This window comes from Dreissena polymorpha, chromosome 12 (assembly GCF_020536995.1).
Source record: "Dreissena polymorpha isolate Duluth1 chromosome 12, UMN_Dpol_1.0, whole genome shotgun sequence".
Classification (NCBI taxonomy): Eukaryota; Metazoa; Mollusca; class Bivalvia; order Myida; family Dreissenidae; genus Dreissena; species Dreissena polymorpha.
Genome location: NC_068366.1, coordinates 385,275 through 407,363, shown reverse-complemented (window position 1 = coordinate 407,363; position 22,089 = coordinate 385,275). Strand labels below are relative to the sequence as shown.

General features: G+C 35.1%; 1 protein-coding gene and 1 long non-coding RNA gene across 4 annotated transcripts; one reads left to right on the top strand and one right to left on the bottom strand.

Moving 5' to 3' along the window:
- Window positions 1-2,905: 2,905 nt before the first annotated feature.
- On the bottom strand, window positions 2,906-15,964 carry LOC127853476 (uncharacterized). Of its 3 annotated transcripts, none has more exons than XM_052388025.1 (5): window positions 15,808-15,964; window positions 15,037-15,648; window positions 11,391-11,549; window positions 7,108-7,450; window positions 2,906-6,769 (listed from the first exon to the last, which is right to left on the bottom strand). In XM_052388025.1, the coding sequence occupies exons 2-5, from the start codon at window positions 15,616-15,618 to the stop codon at window positions 4,236-4,238; spliced, it is 3,618 nt and encodes a 1,205-aa protein (XP_052243985.1). In that variant the 5' UTR covers window positions 15,619-15,648; window positions 15,808-15,964; the 3' UTR covers window positions 2,906-4,235. The 3 variants fall into 3 exon arrangements, with proteins under 3 accessions (XP_052243985.1, XP_052243983.1, XP_052243984.1); XM_052388023.1 differs by having other exon boundaries at window positions 15,845-15,946; XM_052388024.1 differs by having other exon boundaries at window positions 15,037-15,964.
- Window positions 15,965-17,117: 1,153 nt separating this feature from the next.
- LOC127853488 (uncharacterized) lies at window positions 17,118-21,563 on the top strand. Its single transcript, XR_008036631.1, has 5 exons — window positions 17,118-17,746; window positions 17,980-18,112; window positions 18,335-18,493; window positions 18,688-18,821; window positions 20,379-21,563. It is a non-coding gene; the product is annotated as an uncharacterized LOC127853488 (long non-coding RNA).
- Window positions 21,564-22,089: the final 526 nt, after the last annotated feature.

Here is a 22,089-nt window from a genome sequence, read left to right as displayed (position 1 = left end):
AACAGTCAATACAAACGGAAAGCCCTTTGCGGACTGCACAGGCTATAACGGGATGACTCTTCCCGCGTTTGAATTAAGCCCAGTTTTCCCAGAACGAGGCTAATATCATCTGAAATCTCTCGTATCCTACAACGTAATGGCATCTGACATTATTTAAAGTTGAAAACGGTATTCAGTGATCGAATCTAATAAACAATAGACTAATGGTACTGATTTAACTTTGCACGTACACTCTTTTTAATATAAAGCGAACGTTAAATACATTTCGAGTAATTTAATACATGCTGTAAGTCAATTTGATATTTAACTGCAAATGACAAAATGCTACAAGTAAACCGCTTTCTTTAATAAGTACAATTACCAAGTAAGCTCAGTTAATAGAAGTGCGTAGTTCTAAAAAAGTAAAATTTATTTAAAGAATCATTTCCGATATTACTACACTATTGGTGGACATAAGTATGCATGTGGTGTCACAAATATTTCTCACACAGTAACCATAAAATAGACATTGGAATACATGGTTATGTCGTGTGTGTTTAAGTGTGTACAATAATTAAGAACATGCGCAAAATGCAGTTCGTTATAATATTCAACTCTGTTTACACCGTCCATAGAGATGTCACAGGCTAAAACTTGTTTACTTCCGTCGCGACCATGGACCGGTGTCCACTATGTTTCGGAACCTTCCAGAGGTCGAAGCTTCTTTTGTGCCTGGACACCATGTTTTTCACGTGCCTCGATGTGTACGTTCTTAGGCATGCGCGCGCATCAGGGACCTCCCATACCCGATGTGTGACTTGGAACAAATGGTACCGGAAGGGGGCATGTCCATATTAGACGACAACCAGCGCATCGAGGTGGAACAGACACTCGAGCGCGCCCTGGCGGCCGCAGATGGTCACGTGCCGAACGAGATGAGATTGAACTCAAGGCTGCTAAGTGTTTTATTTAAAAAAAAAACATTTGATGTGTTTGGTTTTTCTATTGATAGTCCAAACAAAACAACGATTCAGATGAGTAGAAATTTTTGAAGTTCTATCTCCGATAGATTTTGCGATTTCAAAATTAGTGTGGTTGAATAAAGCAATACACAAACATACAGAATTCATGCCAACGCACAGTTCAACCACAGTGTGTGATGCGTTAGAAAATAATGGTTGAGTATGGGGAAACTTAACTTAATTCAAGGGCACTCCGTACAGGCTCATCAGGTACGACACTGTCCGCTTTTATGGAATCTTTCATTTAAAGGAAGTCTCTTCTAAACGACAATCAAGTTTAGGCGGAAAGTGTTGTCACAGATTAGCCTGTGCTGAAGTCCAGTTTTCATAAAACGCGACCCATGTATTGCCCAGTGCAATATTTATCATTAATATCATATATTATTAATATCATACTCGAGATTTACATTCCTGTTACTACTTGTGAATAGAATCTTATTAAAGATGTTTCTAATTATTGTATAAAATGGATGTTTTGTTTTTTTAAACTATCCTCGGTCACGGGGCAAACTTTACACCTTTATATTTTCCATACAGTACCATAACAAACACATTATATTAGCGATTTTCGACAGAACCCATACGCTCGTGGTTTCGCATGCGCCCGTGTTTCCCATACGCCAGTGTTTCCCATAGCCCAGTGTTTCACATACACCCGTGTTTAACATACACCAGTGTTTCCCATACACCCGTTACAATACGCCAGTGTTTCAAATACGCCCTTGTTTCTTAAACCCCTATTACCCAATCGCACGTGTTTCCCTCAACACATTTCACATATACCCGTATTTCCCATATCACCCATACGATAGTGTAACACACGTGTTTCTCATACGCCCGTGTTTCCCATACGAGCGTGTTTCCCATACCCCCGTGTTTCCCTCCCCCAGGTGCTTTGTAAAGCAGGACGCCACTCAGCGCTGCGTCGACTGCGAGAAGAACATACGTGGCGCCTGTAGCTCGAACGCACGCCCTGGTCAAGAGGCAAGGCACTTCATCACGTTGACTGGTGGGTGGTCGGTTTCACAGTTGAAGATCTTTACTCCCATGACTGTGCTTATGTACAGGGGTATATAACAGCGGTTATGTGCTTGCATGCCAACTACCGTATTTTTTAATGAGCCGCGCTCTGCGAAAACGGCGCTTAATTCATGTTCGTACATTCTATATCGTCCGTTCAACGCAACATTCCATAAAACCGGAAAGTGTCGTCCCTGATTAGCATGTAAAGACAGCACAGGCTAATCTGGACGACACTTTACGCAAATGCATTAAGCCCCGTTTTCGTAGAGGTATGCTCAAATAAATTCAAACGTATATAGCTGGAATAATATTAGGAATTAAATAAATTGTGTTAAGCATTTTGTTACACTTAACTTAAACATGGCTGGATGGTAAACTTGACAATGATGTAAGCGTTTAAGATGTGTTTGCTTATTATATTGATTGAACGCGCTTAAATGAGGGAATGAGTATAGCATAGAACCAAATCTTCCACTTAATATAAATCATGTCAACAATTTTGAAAATAAAGTTATTGCAACACATGTTACATTATTATGGTAGCCACTCTGAAATATATTTTGTATTAGCAGTGTGAGTCATTGTTAGTCATACCAATGCAAAGAAGTTCCGACTACGAAATCCGAACATATACGAGCGAACGCGAGACTAGCTTCGGAAGCACGACGTGTTTCTCATGAATACGTGCTTCTTCCGACGGTGCCGATGCTTGTAAATGTTCAAACCGTAGCTATTGCTGTAAGGAATAGTGATAATTTATAGGTTAACTTTTTTTACGAAATATTTTGCGGAATATTCGTTGACTTTAAGTAGTTATGTTACTTAAAATGCTTTGATAATAATTTTATGAAATAATAAAAAAAAATGAAGGCAATATTAGGCACTGTTTGCACACATTTTATTTAATACATTAAATGTCCATAGAATTAATTATGTTCTTTAAAGCCCGTTAGAAAGCCAATGCTTGAGTGTATATTGTTTGATGAACAATATCTTTGCAAGAAGGGTCTCAGCAATGTGAAAAGGATTTTAAAATATAAAATGCTATATTTTAACTACTTCCTTAAATCATAGTCGGATCAAGGACGCGCAAGGAAAGCGGCGAAGACTAAGACGAAACGCACGTGTAGTATATACGTCACAATTAATAATTACACAAATCATGTGCTATAACAACCTCAGTCATGATATTTATTTGGAAACAGATTTAACAGAAACTGTGAAGAGAAGTATAAAAAAGGTTTATTAGGAAAATATCATCTTAAATTAAACCATCTGTACAATTAAATAAAAAATATTCAGTCCTTACAAGTGCAGCGAATTATTGATAATTGAAAAGAATGAGCACGTTCAAATACAATTTCTGGAATATTACAAGATTTAACATCACATTTCTGTGATATAATCTGCCGTTTATGATACAAATGTATTTCAGCACTGTATAGTTAGAAGTTCTTCCGAAGGTAGTGCGTTCTTTTCATTCATAAATAACACATGATTACACATAACATAAATTATACGAGTCGTTAACATATAAAGGGAGGTTTACAATGCATATATATATATATATATATATATATATATATATATATATATATATATATATATATATATATATATATATATATATATTGCATATTCTGTACAAAACAGCACAATATATTGTCTCATGGAATAGGTTACTTAATAATTGGAAAACATATTATATTAAAAATACTTATTTTAACATAATTCAATGGCGTATAAAACTCTCGAAGGACCAGTGAAATAGAATACATCAGTGTTCCGTGAGATGCAAAGCACCAGAGACAAAACACAAACTCGTAAACAATAAACTCTTCACTCGTTTTTCAAATGGAATGTATAGCTACATCATGAAGTTGTATAAATAATTGATAATAATTACACAGTAAAGCGAAAGCTTATTATTTAACATAAAAGGGTGTTGTTTACGGTTTTTGCATTTTGTCCAAGCTCGAGTCAAAATCATTTAAATATTTATATTAGTGAATTGAGCGTCGCCACCAAATTTAAAGAACACAAAAAAAGAAAAGAGCACATATAGATTATTCACTTTTCGCGTTTTTAATTCTGTATAGTTTTATTAATTTCGAATTATGAAGCAAATGTAAATTTGTAATGTTGTCTACGTGCTTAGTGTTATGTCACTCTCTTTTCGTCTTGAATCTGTGACAACTTGTTTGATAATTGTCACTTTGATAAAATGGTGCTCCAGGAAAAAGATAGATATATAAATGTGCCATATTCTTTGAATTCACATTGTGTAATATCAATGCCGTCCTGCTGTTTCATCCAGTTACAAGTATCCGTCTCATTGGCAGGTATACGACAGCCCAACAATACACAACGCACACACGCGTCCCGTGATTTTGACCATTCCACCATTGACTTTACATCTTGAGCGGAAACATAACAACCGCGATAAACTACCTTTCTGATCGATTCAGGAAGATAGCCCAGCAGTGTAACCGCAAGATTTGTCTCATGAATCAGGTTTGAAAGATCTGCATATTGAAAGGCAATTGAATGAACATATTCTATTGCAAGCGTGTGTAGACTAGTCAGGTTTGGAAGAGCTGCACAGAGAAGGTCAATTGATTTAAAAGACTCAAGAGTTAATATAAGCGTGTGTAGACTAGTCAGGTTTAGAAGAGTTGCACAGAGGTCAATTGATTTTAATATAACACACTCCAGCTGTAGATGTGTAATGTTTTTACCAGTGACGGACATCGATTGTAAGATGCGCCTCTCTGATAATGGTGTTACACAGCTCATATAACACGAACGCATATAGGTGCAGTCTAAATTACTAAAAACGGTACCTCCATTATATGATAAGCTCTTGAGCTTAAGACCCTGTAGGTCTACTTGTAGGTCTGATTGAATCCAGTCTACAAGCTGCAGATACGACAATGATTCTCTCGATTGCGAAATAATTTCCTGTACACGATTTAATTCCTGTTGAGAATTGTATATTGCATGTATGCTTGTGATGTTTGAGATGTTCATATCTATTAACGTATTTAAAGCATCGATTTCCTTGATGGTACGACTTGTATAATCATCAAGTGATATATGAGTGAGTGTCAGTTGTAAGCACGGCTGTTTATTCGCCAACCTTTCAATAAAGCCACCCAATAAAATTCTTTGTGCTAAATAAGGCGTGGAAAATAGATTCATCTCCTGGTCTGAAATAGAAAGCAGCTTGCTTTCCATGTCGCTTGTTATGACATCCATCATGTGTTTTGACATTCTTTCAGCCACTGGAGCACACATCCCACACGTGAAGATAAATAACTGACCGATGTCCAGAATTGACTTACCATCACAATACACCGACTGTATGGCGTTCAGGTTGTCTTCAATGTCCACCTGATTAATTGCAATATGCATCGATGCTAGAAACTCCTGAATAGTTTTGTGTACGAACATGTATGGAATATTCTTTCCAGAGCTAAGAGACAACGATTTTTTCTTTGTGATAATCCCTGTCTGTAGTAAGTAATCAAGTTGTGTTTTCGTCATGTGGTTTGTGATTGTGTTTTCCACAAAGACTAGCGACGATTCTTTACTAGAGTCTGTTAGTGTTTTAAACGCAAGCGCACTTGCAGAGCGAACCAGCGACCCATTAGCCGACATATACTCGTTGTTTCCGGTTCCAAATATGTGTTTTATTTCTTTAACGCAAATTTCTTCATCGTCAAAATCTTTAATTTGAAGTTTTTTCAATCCCTTGGCTATGTGCATATCTAGCATATTCATGTATATAGCACACAGTGAATCTTCCATTAAACGTCCAACGTAAAACTGATGAACGAGCTGCACACAAATAGCTGGTATTGTCATGAGATTTCCCATGTTTTTATTCTTTAGTTTCTTCCAGAAATCATTACATTTGCTTTGTTGCGCCTTTTGCGAAATACCGTCTTTCTCAGCTAAATTATTAATGACATTTTCCGCCAAGGTTTTGTAGTCCAAAACTCCCGAAATTTGGAATATACGAGTTGACGTATCGCTCATTTTGAGGTTGGCAAGTTTCCAGGGGCGTGCGGTTATAATGTTTGTAATGTTATTTCTTTGTAAATACTGTGGCATACTTCGATCTTTACACTTGCACGCTGAGTTAGATTTCGATGGGTCAGGGTGGTACCATTCGTCTGCGGCGTCTGTCAGAACAATACATTTATGTTCCCAGACACTGTCATCCCAAGGTAGTTTGTTGCTTTGTATGGCTTCCACGACCATCTGACTGACGTTACACATGGTTCCACTGTAATCACGTAATGACACAAAAAACAGAAATGTGTAGTCTCGCAAAGTGTCAAGATCGCTGAAACCTGTTCGGTTTGACGCCTTTCCTCTGGTAGTGACTTTTCTTTTTTTCTTAGTACTGGCACCATTTTCTGAATGGGCATTACACCAATCAAGAACCAGTTTAGTTGAAAAGGTCGTTTTGCCACAACCAGGATCGCCTTGGATATACATTGTATTATTCTGATTCCCGTCACGATGAAGCAACTCTTTGTAGCAACTCACGTCTTTTTCCTCCCTTGATGTATTGTCCGTCTCAATCCCGCCACATCTATCTTCATGGCCTCTTTTAAGTTCCTTGATGGACGGGGGAACGTAGATCCGTTCTAAAGGTACATCTATGTCAGGATCCAGCATCGACACCGGCGCGACACACTTCGACTGGTACTGTTCTATTAACCAGGCCTTAATTTCTGTAAGAAATAAAAACATAGGTTGTATACTGATAATTAAGTTAAACAAATAAATGCAACACGTAATTTTATATGCCACTGAATTTCCTCAGATGTTCCCACGATTAAGATATTCTTATTCCAACAAGATTGTAAATCTTGGTATATAATCTATATGTCCCATCTGTACCATTGTCACGGTATTTGATATGGGAGTTTTCTTCCTTATTGTATAATTTCAAAAACTTGACATGTCTATGATAAGAAAAAAGACCAGAACTACTTTACAGAGAAAACATTAGTTACAATACGTATTTAATGATAAAACGTTATATTCCATTAACATATATAACACCTACTGAATAATGGACTGTCTCTTGCAAATGGACTCTCAATCGATGCGCCCGGTGCAATGTCATTGCCAGTTCTTCCTAGATCTTGGTCCGAGTCCAAGCCCTTCCTTGCACGTTTGCTTTTTATGCATGAATTGTCTTCATGTGTCCTCTTTATAATCGCAATTTGTTCTTCTCCAGCTTTTATGATTTCTGCAGTGATGCTTTTGCCCGTGTTCTCCATTGTAACTACATGTTTATCCTTTTCGTATAAGAGAATTCTTTTGATTTCTTCTGTCAAACTTTCTCTGAATGCTTCAAGGATCTTCGTAACATCTTCGTCTGTTATAGCCAGTGTATTGTTCTTCAACTGTAAAATTTGAAATCAATATAGATCAAATCCAACAATTAATACTTAGATTGTTTGTGAACGTTTGTTTTAAGTTTAAATACACATTTTTTACCTTCTTTTAACTCCAATAAAAAACTAAATTCAACGTTAACCAATACATCAACTGTTATTGTCGTGCCTGAAATATCCCCCTCCCGCAGGCTTCTTTGTCACAGGTCAAAGGCAGTTCAGTTTTATGAACTGGTTTCCCAACTATGCAGGCTACATACCTATGAGGTTTTGTCTTGATTACTGATATTCTATTGAAGATATAAAGTTGACAAAATTTCAGTATGATAATTCACAAGGGCAATTACTTTGAAATTATAATAGCAAGAGTGACCGGCTATACAGTTTAAAGTCGTTACCTCTTTTCCGAGATATACTCAGGACACAATTCAAGTAAAAACAATAAATACAATAACTTTGAAAATACTCTATTGCTGAAATAGTTAATCTTTTTGGATGACACTTGGTCCGATTGTTTTAAAACAAGTTTAACCATATTTAGTTATGCTCGATTGCACGGAAAGCCTAATGCCTATTGATATAATCTCGACTCCGTTCCCTGGGTAGAATCAGTACTTGGTGTCGATACGGAGAATCTAAAAAAACTCTTCAACAATGGAGATCAAATCCTTGAAATACCGGACGCAAAGCGGACACCATATCCACCACGCCACAGCGACCACACGGAATCCGACTGTTTATCTTGACAATATCTATCCAGAGTTCAAGTCAAAATACTAGGTCATCATGTCATACCGTAGAAATATCGTAAAATCTGTCTAGAGGTCACATGTACGTCTCAAATCTTGACGTGAATTTGTAAAAGAGTTTTTTTGCATAATATTAAAGCTTAGCTCCAATTTCGGTGACGGAAATCGAAAAGCTAGTTAACCAGGTAAAAAACATTGTTTTCACTCAAGAAGACTCAATCTTGATAAAAAAACGTTATTTTTCTCAAAATATGTATTTTTACATCATGACAAATTTTATAATAATTTTGTAAACAAATATAGACGCGCAATTGAATGAAAATTTTTTGCTGTAACATGGTAAAGATGTTTATCTTCGCAATATATATTCCGAGATTGCTTCAGGGTCACGCGTGTCAAAAAACAAGGCCATTACGTTAAATCTTAAAGAAAACTTGTTACTATAGAAGCCACATCAATGACTAAACCGTGCTGAAACTTAATCAAAATATTATCTTGACAATATCAAAGCCGATTATTAATTTAATAAATCACCAAAAAAAAAATTAGGTCACAATGTCAAATGTACAAAAAACTTATAATACTATTCTAGAAGCAATGTGTATGACTCAGTCTTGATGATACAGTGTAAGTATCTATATTTTGAACAAAACTTCAAAGCAATGTTTGAATTAAGTGAGATGAAATAGTACGTCAGCCGGTCATGTCTTTGACAACTGGTTAACCTTGAACTCAGGTGAGCGCTTCAGATCAAACACCGCTTTATTTATCTTGAATATACCCCTTGATCTTGGATCAAGTGAATGGGCTACTGTATGCGATACTTTAGGGTTGTCATTTCTGCTTATAATGACTATCTATCTTTGCTTGATAACTGTGCAGTATGCTTTCGACAAAGACCTACATGTAGCTGTTAAGAATTCTTATAGTTGACACTTATAATGAACTTGGAACTATCGGTCTCATACTTAAGCACATGACCCTTGCGATTTCAAAGAAGATGTTCAAAGTTATTTTGTATATATTAACTTATAATTCATGTGACCTCTGGTCCAGTTTACATCATATGTGCATGATTTAAACAACTTTAGTAAATAACCACAATGCTATGTTAAATATCAAATAGTAAGCCACTGACCTTTGCTCTTTTAGGGAATATATTAAAAGTTATTTACTTTATACGTCTATACATCACTTGACCCCTGGGGTTATTTACTATATACGTCTATACATCACTTGACCCCTGGGGTTATTTACTATATACGTCTATACATCACTTGACCCCTGGGGCGTTAACCATAAAAGGTTAACCATAAAAGGAATGGTTTGCGATAAACCGGAACCATTTTACAACTTAGCCAAGACATCTTTTAAACAAATGTGCCGACGAATATTCGCGAAGATTCGACTATAAATGTAACTTATATTGTTTGTTTACAACCTTTTTCCTTAAATCGACCTCATACATTGGTGGTTGACCTAACGTGACCTCGTTTCGAACTCGGCAAAATTATCATTAAGACAAATGATCTAACACAGTTACATACAGATTTGAAAAAAACATGCCTCTAAGAGTGTTAACTATGTAACATGCCTCTAAGAGTGTTAACTAGATAAATGTTGACATGCCTCTAAGAGTGTTAACTTAGTAAATGCTGACATGCCTCTGAGAGTGTTAACTAGGTAAATGTTGACATACCCCAAAGAGTGTTAACTGGGTAAATGTTGACATGCCTCTAAGAGTGTTAACTAGGTAACATGCCTCTAAGAGTATTAACTACTATTACTAGGTAAATGTGGACATGCCTCTAAGAGTGTTTACTAGGTAAATGTTGACGTTCCTCTAAGAGTGTTAACTAGGTAAATGTTGACGTGCCTCTAAGAGTGTTGACTGGTTAAATGTTGACATGCCTCTAAGAGTGTTAACTAGGTAAATGTTGACATGCCTCTAAGAGTGTTAACTGGGTAAATGTTGACATGCCTCTAAGAGTGTTAACTGGGTAAATGTTGACATGCCTCTAAGAGTGTTAACTAGGTAACATGCCTCTAAGAGTGTTAACTACTATTACTAGGTAAATGTTGACATGCCTCTAATTGTGTTAACTAGGTAAATGTTGACGTTCTTCTAAGAGTGTTAACTAGGTAAATGTTGACGTGCCTCTAAGAGTGTTGACTGGTTAAATGTTGACATGCCTCTAAGAGCGTTATCTAGGTAAATGTTGACGTTCCTCTAAGAGTGTTAACTAGGTTATTGTTGACGTGCCTCTAAGAGTGTTGACTGGTTAAATGTTGACATGCCTCTAAGAGTGTTAACTAGGTAAATGTTGACATGCCTCTAAGAGAGTTAACTGGGTAAATGTTGACATGCCTCTAAGAGTGTTAACTGGGTAAATGTTGACATGCCTCTAAGAGTGTTAACTAGGTAACATGCCTCTAAGTGTGTTAACTGCTATTACTAGGTAAATGTTGACATGCCTCTAAGAGTGTTAACTAGGTAAATGTTGACGTTCCTCTAAGAGTGTTAACTGGGTAAATGTTGACATGCCTCTAAGAGTGTTAACTAGGTAACATGCCTCTAAGAGTGTTAACTACTATTACTAGGTAAATGTTGACATGCCTCTAAGAGTGTTAACTAGGTAAATGTTGACGTTCCTCTAAGAGTGTTAACTAGGTAAATGTTGACGTGCCTCTAAGAGTGTTGACTGGTTAAATGTTGACATGCCTCTAAGAGTGTTACCTAGGTAAATATTGACATGCCTCTAAGAGTGTTAACTAGGTAAATGTTGACATGACTCTAAGAGTGTTAACTGGGTAAATGTTGACATGCCTCTAAGAGTGTTAACTGGGTTAATGTTGGCATGCCTCTAAGAGTGTTAACTAGGTAAATATTGACATGCCTCAAAGAGTGTTAACTAGGTAAATGTTGACATGCCTCTAAGAGTGTTAACTAGGAAAATGTTGACATGCCTCTAAGAGTGTTAACTGGGTAAATGTTGACATGCCTCTAAGAGTATTAACTAGGTAAATGTTGACGACGGTCTACACACGACTTACAAAGCACGTTGGTAGCACAATGTGTCCAGGCGAGTTAAGACGTGCATAATGCTACCTTATGAAATTGCAATTCTTTAATGGAACGCATTTTGTAATGTTTGTACAGTTTGTAAAGTTTGTACCATATAACTACCATTTTGACCTACCTGTGTTATTTTGTCCACGGCAGACTTCGAAGCACCCTGGTGATCGGCATTTTTTAGGCTCTGCAACAACGCTACTAGAGTGTCGATGGCTCGGTCACTCTCCTGTTGAGTCATGGCGTTTGAGGGCGCATGGCGAACGTCACGCCCAACATCTCTAGCCTGAAATATCAATTTGTCATTTACCGCGTTTCCTTTATGTCCAATAATTCATTAACATGAGTGCCTGCGTAATTTGTTTATTGGTGTATGCATTCTGTTTTATAATGTCAACAGCAAAAAAAACAAGGACTGTTTGTAAAACATGCATGCCCCCCATATGGGCTGTCAGTTGTAGTGGCAGCCATTGTGTGAATACGTTTTTTGTCACTGTGACCTTGACGTTTGACCGTATGTAAGATATCATACGGAAACCATTGTACTCTTTCGAGTCACTGTGACCTTGACCTTTGACCTAGTGACCTGAAAATCAATAGGGGTCATCTGTCAGTCATGATCAATGTACCTATGATGTTTCATGATCCTAGGCGTAAGCATTCTTGAGTTATCATCCAGAAACCATTTTACTACTTCGAGTCACTGTGACATTGACCTATGACCTTGTGACCTAACGAGAGCTGTCAGAGGACAGCCCTCTCGACTATTCGAGTGCTTGACAGTATAACATAAGCCATCATGGGGAAATTGTTCATATTCAATAATTTATTAGACGATCTTTCAAAATAAAAAAAGGAAAAAAAATTGGGGGGGTGGGGGGTAGGGGGTGAGAGGGGGGTATAATGTGGGGTGTGGTAATTTATTAGATGTTATATAAATATAAAAGCAATATGTCAAGGGACAATGAAAAAATAACAAATGATCTCACACTGACATGAACAAATATCCTCTATTTATTAAACATGAAATTTAAACTGATTGCATTTGTTTCCCCTGTATATAAGAAAGATATAATAGTGTATTACCTCCCCTGTCCTGCTTATATTTATATTAATCAACAAAATTATACATTAACACAATATTAAACATACAAAATATACAAAAAAATCTCATATTCTGATAATATTTTTACTGATCCACTTTATTTTACTAAAATGATGATGTTTCATTGGACTGATAATTATAGATTTAGGATTACAGACCAGTTGCTTCAGTTATATTGTTCGCCCTGTTGGCCGCGTATGCGTTCTTAAGTTATCATCCAAAAACCATTTTACTATTTCGGGTCACCGTGACATTGACCTTTGCTCTAGTGACCTCAAAATCAAAAGGGGTCATCTGCGAGTCATGATCAATGTATCTATGAAGTTTCATGATCCTAGGCCTAAGCGTTCTTGAGTTATCATCCGGAAACCACCTGGTGGACGGACCGACCGACAGACCAACACGTGCAAAGCAATATACCCCCTCTTCTTCGAAGGGGGGCATAATAAAGAAAGAAAGTAAATGACTAATTCATAAGTATACACATCATACAGTACAAGTAGGTATTCATTAAAAGATCTGGAATCTTCAAGTATCGTACCATCAACTATTTGTCTGTTGCTTAATTATGGTTCACATGATATTACGGACAAAAGCCCGCATATGAATAAGAGCTTGTGATAACTGATGTATCTATGTTTGTTCCATGTTTATAATAATGTAAAAATAAATAATATGGATGATATAACATTATGTTTGTTTGTATTTAAATATTGAATAGACGCTACAAACTAAGTGTATGCAGTTTAGACTGTCATTTATGAATTGCTACAAAATTGCTAGTATTTTTAGTGGCGACTGAATTCAAACTAGGCGACAAAGGTATGTGAAAGAATATTAAAACTCTGGGAGATACGTATATTTATGAAATGTTTCATTCGCAAAACAAGCATGGTGTCCTTCAGTGTAGCATTTTAATAAATTGATAATCATGACAATAAAAATTGTTTGACATGTGACATTATTTTGATTATCTATGTTTAATCAGTATATGCTAAAATCAACAGTTTTAGCCAGCTTTAGTTGAATTGAACATACTGGTCATGTACGTAATTCCGGCCACTTTTGGGACTATTTAAGAAAAATCTTTAGTGTTAGGCAACTGGTTGAAACTAAACTTCACATATATAATCCTGGGTTCAAAACTCACCTAGCATGAAAATTTAAATAGAATTAGATCGGTGAATGTTACTTAATGAACAGAAAATGATGACATGTAAACTATCCATTTTCGTAGGTTAAATGTACCTAAAAAATCGGCCACTTTTCAGTTTGATCTGCAGATAAAATTACAAAGCAATATCTTTTGACAAATGTCCTCAATTTCAGAGTATTAATCAATGTTTATACTATTAAAATTTTTGACTTGAAATTTAAAATAAATGCGAAATTATTATACCAGTTACTCCCCCTACCTATTTTAATAAATATAAACAATAGGAAACTGCTATTTCATAAAAAAATATTTGTTTTTAATATGTTTAATAAAAAATTTCAAACATAGCTAAAAAAGTAAACACATTTTGTTTGAAAAGTTGACTTCAGTGTTGATTATTAGTAAACGCTTATATATAATATTAAAACATGTAATCTAGAAATATTCTTATAAAGGGAGTTAATTCATATATTAAAAATTTATATTTAGGTTCTGATTTGTATGTTTTGAATATAAGTTTTTGTACAATTAATTGGTAAAACTGTAATTAAAGTTTATTAGATAAAATAAAAATAATTTTATCAAATATATTTGTTTCTTATATGAATATAATTGTTGCAACTAATGATGACATCACTTCCCCCATGAGCCAAATATTTCCTGATAAATTTATGACATTTTAACAGAAAAGTTTACAGTGATATGGTTCTTACATTTTCAAAATATTGAGAGTGGGGATGGTTTTCATGTTAATTTTTCTAAATAAAAACAAAATATGTGGGTTAAGATCATGAAAATGATTTTACACAGGTGGTCGATCTTTTACGTACAGGCCGGAATTACGTACATGACCAGTAATACAATTACATTTTTCTGTGTAGGACCGGTATTTGGTGTCTTAAGGGTGATCTAAAGAACGTTTCCACTTAAAGAATCAATACAGAGATCTCCGAGTCGCTAAGCGAACACCTTAATCAGTATGTCGCAGCCACAAAACTATCGTGGAATTCTAGAGGCTTAAACAGCACACAATAATTGCAAAAGCTTGGTTGATGAATAACGCTTTATCAAGCAAAATAGTATTGTATTGAGTATTGAGTTTTTTGATGCATTATTATTTATTATTGAAACAATTATAAAGTTATGTAGACAATAATGTCCAAATTTGTGTTACAATACATGGATATCAATTTAGGTTTTGCCAGTAAATAAGGAAGAACCTATTTTCATATTATATTGAATTATATGTTCAATCCGTGAATGTAGGTAACATTAGTTAACTTTCTTGAGTGTTTTCGCCAGAGAGTACGATCATTCTCAAATTAACCGCTTTAAATCGATGTAATTTATTTAATAAAAAACGTTAATAAAAGTTTCTGAATAGCTTAGTTGTTAGCCTATGGCAGAGTATATAAAAAGTCCTATGATTTAGGATCATAACAGGAAAGTATTAAAGTATCAAATGCGTTTTAACTTTTTAAAATTTTAACAAACCTCCTGCAATAATATTACCTTTGTGCAGACATTTTCCGTTTGTGACAAGTCGTCCGTGAAATACCTTTGAAAGAATTCACAGTTGTATATGACATTTACTATGCCATTAAAGTCGGTATCTTCTGCTTTGTTTGCATCTTTGTAGCCGTCTTTTGAGAGATAGCATTTGGCAATCTGCCAAGAGTGTACACACCATTTGCACGCATCAGTGTTTACCCATGTGGGGCCTTGAACGCTTTTTGGCTTTGAACGATTGCGAAATCGGTGATTTTCTACAATTTCCTTACAAATGTTGTTACATAAATTGTTACCGGGGCAATTCTGCGGCTTGTAAATTGCATGAAATTCGCATTTTCTGTATTTGCAGCACTTATTATCGGTATCACAGGGCAGCACGTTTGCAGTGTGACATTGACTGCAGACAGCGATCTCCGGAATACCGTGTTTTCGCTTTATCTCTTTACGGATGGTATGATAAAATTCGTGCATAGCCTCTTTTACAATGTCGAGCAGGCATTCACGTGTGATATTCATACCCATGGCCGCCTTAAACCAGTTCTGGGTTTCCGGCCTTCGAAATACATCCCGGTAATCCGACATTTTCCTTTGCAATAGTTTATTTGCAGTTTTCTGTAAAAAGTGAAATAGCAATTTTTACTAAATACATTTAAAAGTCAAGTCTACGTTATTTAAGTGGAAACATTTCACATTAGACAATAGACACTTTCAAAAACGAAAGTGCACCATGAATTTACTGTGCCGTTGAAAATGTACGTTTAGCTCGTTTACATTCCATGATGATACTGCTAACAAATTACGCCATCACCCCATATAGAGCACTACACATCCACAACCAGATATTTGTTGATAACATGCATTTAAAACAATGTTAATGACATTGACTTATTCACTGTTTGTGTTGATTTTTCAATGCGGAAGTATTGAATATAGAAGGTAGACAATTTTAGATTTTCCAACCCCTTGCAGCGGTTACCTCGCCTATTGTACTATAGGTTACAGTTTACTAAATATACCCTGTATAACATGAACATTTATTTGAAAACACGATTCTCTGTCGAGGCACTTGACAGGACTTTTTCGACGTAGCTGTTTAACGTCACTTTTGACATGAGATGACCTTCATTAATGATAGGTCCCAAATGAATAAATCCGAATTGTGCATTGGCTATTAATACAAAAATCACCGTAAACATTGGATGCATATCATTTGAACTGGTATCGGGTCCGTTCGCCCTAGTAACACATTCGCCCAGTGTCCGTTCGCATATTTCGGGAAACAATAGAAACAGATATTTAATAGTACTTGTATTCGTAAGAGTTATTTTTCTGTATCTTCAATTGAGTTTTATGTGGCTAAATTATCATATTTCGAAGTAACCAGATGCCGAAGTGACTAGATACCGTAAATTATCACAGTATATAAAATGGAGCTCAAACATCTGATTCTATTATTTCAAAAATGGATAATGTGTGCATTTCGTGCAATTTGGAGGTACAGCCTAGACAACATGCGATTACATGCGACGTTTGTGAACGCTGGCAGCATCGGCTTTGTGGGACTAATAAGTTAAATTTATTTTGTCAAGTGTATATAATACATACATCTACAATAAAATAGAACTATTTAGTTATTATTATTTTATCATTATTGCTAGCTATTAGCATTTATAATAAACTATTTGGAACCGGTGAGTATGTAAATTCTAAATTTTAATGTACACAATATAAAGTGCATCATGTATTTTATTTTATATATAAGCTGTATATATTTATAAATCTTCGTATAATAATATGTGTATTATAATCATTAAGATTATGAGATTTTGAGTGTAACTTTTTGCGTTGTTTATGGTTCTTTAATTCAACAATATATAGGTGAACCATTTGCCGGTTTTTCTAATTTATTATAATCTTGTCGATCCCTGCATTAGCAAATCAATTTAAAATTCATATAATCATCATTAAATCTCAATGAAAACATCATCAATATTCATTTAATATAACTGATCAACTTGCAATAATTCCCGTGTGCATCGCGCTGTGTGAAGTATCAACTGGCCTTTATTGATCGTTGTCGATTAATTAAGAGATTAAAGATGTAACGGTATGTGTTAATTGATTCTATTACAGACAATATTTTAGGCAATTAAAGTCGTGGTGTGGGTGTCAGCGAAATTTGTTTATGTCAGTGTCAGTTCATGAAATTAGATACAGTTACTAGCGTTGTTAATAAGTAAAATATTATTTAATTGCAATTTTATCCTGTTTTGTTATATAAAATACTTTATTGAAATTATTGTGTTGTGGAAATGTAATCAATATTTAGTGGGTTTTTTTATTTAAAAATTGCTTACAGTGTGTCTCTTTTAGGAATCTCGAATGAGGCCTATCGTCAGGCCAAACGAGGAGATGATGTGTTGCATTTCATATGCAGACAGTGTGAGGAAAGAAACTGGCCAGAAATCACCGATGCGGATGAAGGAGATATCACCAGCACTGACCAACAATGGATGGACAACTCGACATCTACAGATGTATCATCTATCGTTGCTGATACAGATGTATCATCTATTGCTGCTGCTACAGATGTATCATCTATTGCTGCTGCTGCAGATGTATCATCTATCGCTGCTGATCTCGAACCGTTGGATGGGACATTCAATATCACGCAACGCACATTCGACGTGACAATGGAACCGACAGAGACGTTCGTATACATTTAGAAAAAAGTCTACAGAAATTATATTCGATGAATGCGTTAATTAAAATTAATTCCGGATTGTCCTTTTATTGTATTAAGATTAACCTCAATACGATATTAATTAGTTTAAATTACCTTTTGAATTTATCACAAGTGTTTCTTTACAGTATTATAAGAGTACCTTATTTAAAAGCAATTTATTTTTTCTCGATTTCTTGAAATATATAAAAAAAATTTAGAACACTAGCGGAGCCTGAAGTACCGGACACAGTGATAGAAGATGTTCCGATAACTTTCACTATGCTAGAGAACGGCAGTAAACGAGGCGGCCGATTGCTGGTGTCAAGCAACGGATATTCATACGGCCTGAAGGTACTTGCGATGACGCTTTATTATTGATTATGAATTTAAATTACCAATATTATATTAGTGTATTATTTTATAATATTCATACGGCGTGAAGGTACTTACGATGCCGCTTTATTATTGAATATGAATTTCAATACCAATATAATATTAGTGTATTATTTTATAAAATATATTATACTCGATTGCCATGTAAGATAATACACATATTTCCATAATGCTAACAAGAGTTCCACACTCTGGCGGTGTAGCGTGAGAAGAAAGAAGCTGCGTTGTCACGCGACAGTCCTACAGAAAGGCAGTGACTAAGACTTCCGACCAGGTTCCAATGCGCACGTGCACCCATCTGACCCGAAGCTTCCTCTTCAAGCGAAGTATTCCACCAATGTAAGTAAGTAAATGAAATGTAATGTTTTAAAATATATAAATAAATCATGAAAAAATGCCAGTTCTGTTTTATGGATTATCATTTTTTTATGATTTCATCGATAAAGTATTGTTGCTCAGGATTTTCTAAAATTGGCCTTTATATATAGGGAATACCATCTGAAAGAATTACCGGTATTTATTTTTTGTTATAGGGCAAGCAGCCTATCAAGGAACAGCCTCAAGCCCGGCAATGGATATTGTTGCTGATGTCATGTCGGGCATTCCTAACGATGAGCGGTTTCTGGTCCCAATGCATACTATAGTTTTACATAAATAAATGGTGAAGGTAACAATAAACTGTTGGAATGATAACAATTTTCGTTATATTTATTGCTTCCCTGCTTTGATAATAAAATTTAGTGCGAACGGACCCAGGGCGAACAGGATTTAAGGCGAACGGGAATAAGGGCGAACTGAAATTAGGGCGAACAGACCCGGATTCATTTGAACTGAAATATGAATAAATTGTAAATTACATGTAAATTACAATAAATTAAAAACTGTCATGATACAAACCATCCTCTAAACATTGCATCGAAACGTTCTCATTAGTTTACGATGCAGTAAATCATTAATCACATGTCTATACAGTTAAAGGGATCTTTTCACGCTTTGGTAAATTGACAAAATTGAAAAAAGTTGTTTCAGATTCGCACATTTTCGTTTTAGTTATGATATTTGTGAGGAAACAGTAATACTGAACATTTACCATGGTCTAATATAGCCATTATATGCATCTTTTGACGATTTTAAAACCTAAAAATTATAAAGCGTTGCAACGCGAAACGATTGAATAATTTGGAGAGTTCTGTTTTTGTCGTTCAATTTTGTGAAACTACGAAGATTGCTTATATAAGGTATAAAATACGTCAAGCGTGTGTTCTCGGCGAAATAGCTCAGTAGGCTGAAGCGTTTTTACTTCAGGACTCTGGCAGGACTCCAGGGGTCACTGGTTCGAAACCTGCTCCGGGCAATGTTCTTTTCCTTTTTTTAATTTTATTCTTGATTTTTTACTGGAGCTTTTACGATCCAATGTTTACATTTATCAATATAAAGCATTTAATGAATAAGTTAAAAAATGCCAAAATCTGTGAAAAGGCCCCTTTAAAATAAGCTATTGTTTACATGCCGTAGCAATCACACTAAACACTACAAAAACAGGCTAGATTGCACATCTACCGATACACAGTTGTTTATCACTATCGACAAAGCGGGGGTTTGAGGGCGGTAGCCCCCGATACTAAGAAAATATATAGGCGTTTGAAATACATATGTCTTTGATTTATTCTAATCCTTATTTGCGTTTATTAGTGTAAATATGTTTCACTGTACTTTGTTTTGTTCATTTTTTATATCAAGTTCTGTCTTTCTGCAAAAAACTCACATCACTATGATGCTTGCAATATTGAGTCTTTTATGTTTACATTCTACTAACATCTTTACAAATAATAACTCATTATCTTTTATTTCATTCCAACATTATGTTCATAGTATTTCAGTGGCGATTATGTTTTCCTTTCCTATTGAAACTCATTAAATGTATTACTCGTTCAATTATGAAAACCTAGTCATTCCAATAATTATTGGCAATAAAACATACACTTTCACCTCTTCTTTTTCTTCATCTATTATTTGTTAATACAGTACAATATATTATCTTATTATCACTCACTATCTTCATTAAAATACATGGTCACTTCATTCCGTCTCCTTTCACTTGTCGCAAACATTACAACATCAACGCCGTATATCTTATTAAAGATATTTCTTGTTTTATAATATTTCATTGTGCATGTGGTAGGCAAACTTTGATTTTACCAGATATTTACTCTCTTTCTTGAAGGTTGGAGACCACATGAGACTCAGACAGTTGGCGGAAAACCCTCATCAACTGGAGGAAAGTTGGCAAATAGATGGCCGTATAACAGTGACCCTTGGTTCATGTCGCATTCGTTCATATATATCGCATAACCTTATTAATTGTATTGTTTAAATCATTTCTGCTTAGAATGCTCTTTGAGAAAAGTTATGGTTATGAGGGCGCAAAAGTTTGACTTATTTGTGTTTAAGTTATTGCTGTTGCATTACATTTGTTAGAGTCGTTTAGTTTATTCTGACCTGAAGGCTCTTAAAGCTAACGCTCAAATAGATTTTGGTGCGGATTTTAGCGATTTTAAGCATTGAATTAAATGATTTATTGTCAGATCGTCTGATGTTGATATTAATTAAGCCGTGAAATGAATTAAGGGATTTATTGTCGGATCGTCTGATGTTGATATTAATTAACCCGTGATATTATTGTATTTCCATCCAATACAAAAGCAAATATATGCTTTCTCTTGTCATAAAGTATATTACAATTAAGTGTAATCAAAACATCTCAAAGAATTGTAAAGATGAAACTTATTTTCTCTTTAACCCTTTGCATGCTGGGTAATTTGTCTTCTGCTAAAATGTCGTCTGCTGAATTTGTAAAATTAGCATTTTCTTCGATTTTTTTCAAAGAATACTATCAGAATAGCAAACAGTTTGGATCCAGATGAGACGCCACGTTCTGTGGCGTCTCATCTGGATCCAAACTGTTTGCAAAGGCCTTCAAAATTCGGTTCCAGCACTGTAAGGGTTAAACAACAAGTGAATTTGGCAAGTTCCTTACCCACCTCTTCTGCACTGCAAAGTTATGTCATAATAATCGATATCAATAATCTATGGTATTGAGAACTTTACCTTTAGCAAACATTCAAACTAAAACCTGTCATAACGTGGTGAATAATTCTGTAAGCTTTTTCAATTGTATATGTCAGTGTTATTTTACGAGGCAATGTCAGTCAAATTGTTACACCAGGCCATGTCAGTAATGTTATAGTAAGCCATGTTTATGATGTTATTATGTTATGTCTATGATGTTATCATATTAAAGTTGTAAACTAATTTTATAATACCAATGTCAGTGATGGAAGACAAGGTCAAGTAAGGAATGTTAAACCAAGTCATTTCAATTATCTTTCACTAGGTCATGACCATTGTTATACTAGGCCACGTCTTATGTCTGTATAAAATAGTTTAATTGTATTGTTTAAATCAATTCAAAGAAGGTAGTTAAAATAGGTTAACCCCTAAACACGATACATATGTGCAATGATTGGACATAGCAAATTAAGTTAAATATTGTTGAAATCAGTAGCATGGTCTATTCTTGGCTGACATCAACAAAAGGCCACGAGGGTTCTAGGTCGTCATTTTGTGTGGCCATTTTTGAACCCAGCAGAATTATTTGAACATTCTTTGCAAAGAACCACAATAGTAGATCACATACTAAATGGAAAGCTGTGTATTATGGGGTATCACAGAATGATAGTTATGAAAAGTTATTGAACATCAAACATTTCAACCACACCAGGTAGGGTAAATTTGACCCTAGTAACAAGATTTTAATAAATATATCAGCAAAAAAAATACCCCCATTGGTCTTGTTTTTTTAGAAAAAAATTCCATAGCCACTGAATATAAATCCAGTTATTTCTAGAATGTGGCCAGTTTTGACAACAGGGACG